The following is a 3,438-nucleotide window of genomic DNA, read 5'->3' on the forward strand; positions in this document are numbered from 1 at the left end:
ATATATATATATATATATATATATATATATATATATATATACATAAATAAATCAATAACAAAAAGCGATTCAAATATAAAAACGATAGATGTCCAAGGAACGTTTACACTTAAAATTATTTTGAAACTCTTAGAAAAATGTAATGAAGAGAATGTTAAAAATAAAAATATGACGTTTTGGGCATAATTCTTTGTCGGATAAGCAGAGACAAGTTCAGAGAAGAGGAGCAAGAGCGGAGAAAGAAGATAGGGAAAGAGATCCAGGGATAAAGAAAAAAGAAAAAAGAAAAACACATGTGAATAATACACATGTTCGATCACTGACACTGTGTATGCATGTACATACATACATACATACATACATACAAAGAAAATGATAGAACTCTCTTTTTACTCTTTACTCTTTTACTTGTTTCAGTCATTTGACTGCGGCCATGCTGGAGCACCGCCTTTAGTCGAGCAAATCGACCCGACGACTTATTCTTTGGAAGCCTAGTACTTATTCTATCGGTCTCTTTTTGCCGAACCGCTAAGTTACGGGGACGTAAACACACCAGCATCGGTTGTCAAGCGATGATGGGGGCACGAACACAGACACACAAACACACATACATACATATATATACATATATACGACGGGCTTCTTTCAGTTTCCGTCTACCAAATCCACTCACAAGGCTTTGGTCAGCCCGAGGCTATAGTAGAAGACACTTGCCCAAGGTGCCACGCAGTAGGACTGAACCCGGAACCATGTGGTTGGTAAGCAAGCTAGTTACCACACAGCCACTCCTGCGCCTAACTAATAATTATAATTTTCATATATTTGTAATTGAACATTATCTAAAATGAAATTGTTGATAAAAACCTTGGGTGGTCCAGAATTTTCGTAATAGGGACAAATGGTACTTGGTTTTCTTCATTGTGTCTTCTGATTTCTTCTGGACCCGAGTGTCGTTGTTGGTAAGATCTTGGTGCTCTTTCATGTTGAACGGCTGGAATTAAACAATAACGATAATTTATTTATTTTGAAGCAACCTTTCGCTATTGACAACTCTGATGGTAGTATTTTTTTAAAGAGCTTTTGCATAGCAATAGAAATTAACAATTATTTTTGTCATATCAAGTCTAACAACTATTTGATTATTTTGTGTCTGAAGTCACAATCTTTTCAATCGCCACCTATTGCTAAGTGAAGATGTTGATCCCATGAGCTCAGGGATACGTATTTTCGGCATACAAGTCTACATAGTATATAGTGCACACATGTAATGTAAACATTCAAACATTGTCACTGTCCTTCCGAATCCTGCCGCATTTCACATTTTTGGGCTCTCGAAAGTCGTCTTGGTGTATAAGTCGGCCGACCTTTATTGGCTGACAGTTTTGGTCTGAAAAATTCGACTTTTAAGCAGGAAAATACGGTAACGCAAAATGCCCATTTAGTTAGTGATTGTTAGCAATTCATCATGTTCTGTTTTTAATTACTGATAGAAAAAAAAAATACAGTGTTCACTTCGTTGAATTTTTGAATTTCTGAATTAAAAAAATTTTTTTCTTTTCTTTTTATAAGTTTTGCTGTGGCTTACAGTTTTTGTAATTGTGCAGTCTGTATATATTGGCAGGTGTTTACTAGAAGAAAAACGACCGTCTTTGGTTTCAAGACGAAAGGTGTTCTTTCATCAGGATAATGCTCGACTACATACAGCGAGGATGACATTCCAAAGACTGGAACAGTTTGAATGGGAAACGATGCCCCACCCATCATATTCACCGGACATTACCCCATCTAATTATCACTTATTCCGCACTCTTCAAAATGATTTGGACGGAAAAATATGAATTCTGTAGACGAGGTCAGAACAGTACTGGAGGAATATTTTTCGTCATGGACAACTGAATTTTGGAAGAGGGGCTTTGCAAGTCTACCAGATAAATGGAAGAGTATTGTAGAATAAAAAAGAACTTTGTTTATCTTAATTATGAAAAATAAAAGAATAAAAGAAGTATAAAAAACTGCATTGTTTATATAGATAGGTAGATGTATATAATCTAAAGCACGTTATTGAAATGATCCACTTCTTTTAGCTTAGATATAACTGAACATGATCAAACAATGAATATTTAAAATACTCACACTCACCATCTCTGTTCATTTTCATTTCCAGACATTTCTTGAATCGGCACGCCTGACACTGGTTCCTTCTTGCAACGTCTACTACACAGGATCCATTTTCTTTGCAAACGTAGTCGAGATTTCGACGGATGCTCCTCTTGAAGAAACCGCGACACCCATCGCAACTAAGAACACCGTAATGTTTGCCAGATGCTCGGTCACCACATACCAGACACAGAGCATCAGTTTTCTTACATGGCGAACCTATTTCAATAATAGTAGTAGAAATAATAATAATAATAATAATAATAATAATAATAACAATAATAATAATAATAATAATAATAACAACAACAACAACAACAACAGCAACAACAACAACAATTACAATTCTTTTTACTATAGCAACAGTACCCGAACTTTTGGGGGAGGGTTAGTCGATTACGTCGACCCTAGTCCTCAACTGGCACTTATTTTATCGAGGATGAAAGGTAAAGTCGATCCCGGTGGAATCTGAACTCAGAACGTAAAGTCGGATCGCTTAACATTTTGTCCCGCGTGCCAGCTCGTCGCCTTACTACTACTACTACTACTACTACCAAGAATAATTTCAAATTTTGGTACAAGTCCATTAATTTCGGTGGAGGGGCCAAGTCGATAACATCGGCCCCAGTATTCAACTGATACTTGTTTTATCGACCTTGAAAGGATGAAAGCCAAAATAACAATACTTATTGATAATATTTCTGAGCTGGAACCACTCCCTTAAATTTCAGGCCTTGCGCCTATAGTAGAAATGATTATTATTATAAAAACAATAGTGTCTTAGGTAATGATCAATAGTAGGAATTTTATAGTAGGAAAATAGGAAATTGTTATCTTTATGGTTTTCACAAGAGCAGGTTATATAATGAAGACAAATTACATAAAGAAAAGGATGATGGAACAGAGGGAAATACGAAACTATTAATTTCTGCCAAAATATAAAATAGATTACAGAAACCAATAGAAGCGTTCTAAACAGTTGAATATTTTGTCACGAAATGCTTTTTAGTTTCACTGAGGAGACACAATTCAGTGAAAACCTATTAAGGTATAAGAAAACTGTTATTTGTATACAGAATGTTTGACAGTCTCCTCTGCATCTTCAGAGCTCGCTTTTGTGTGCATATTAAATATTATGTTCTTATCTTTTGTTAGTTCAGCTCTGCCCGTATATTGGTTTCAAATTTTGGCGCAAGATCAGCAATTTTGAGGAGGCGATAAGTCGTTTACACCGACTCCAGCACTCAGTTGGTTCTTATTTTATCGATCTCGAAAGGATGA

General features: G+C 35.7%; 1 protein-coding gene across 1 annotated transcript in view; it reads right to left on the reverse strand.

The window, feature by feature from the left end:
* The window catches only part of LOC106880539 (photoreceptor-specific nuclear receptor), a 59,484-nt gene that overhangs the window by 13,496 nt on the left and 42,550 nt on the right, over positions 1-3,438 (reverse strand). Inside the window, exons 2-3 of the mRNA XM_052965841.1 lie at positions 2,140-2,376; positions 865-991 (exon numbers count right to left, since the gene is read on the reverse strand). Coding sequence (XP_052821801.1) covers positions 865-991; positions 2,140-2,376 — 364 coding nt within the window. The remainder of the gene's footprint in view (positions 1-864; positions 992-2,139; positions 2,377-3,438) is intronic.

The sequence above is a fragment of the Octopus bimaculoides genome, chromosome 2 (genome assembly GCF_001194135.2).
Source record: "Octopus bimaculoides isolate UCB-OBI-ISO-001 chromosome 2, ASM119413v2, whole genome shotgun sequence".
NCBI classification, from domain to species: Eukaryota; Metazoa; Mollusca; class Cephalopoda; order Octopoda; family Octopodidae; genus Octopus; species Octopus bimaculoides.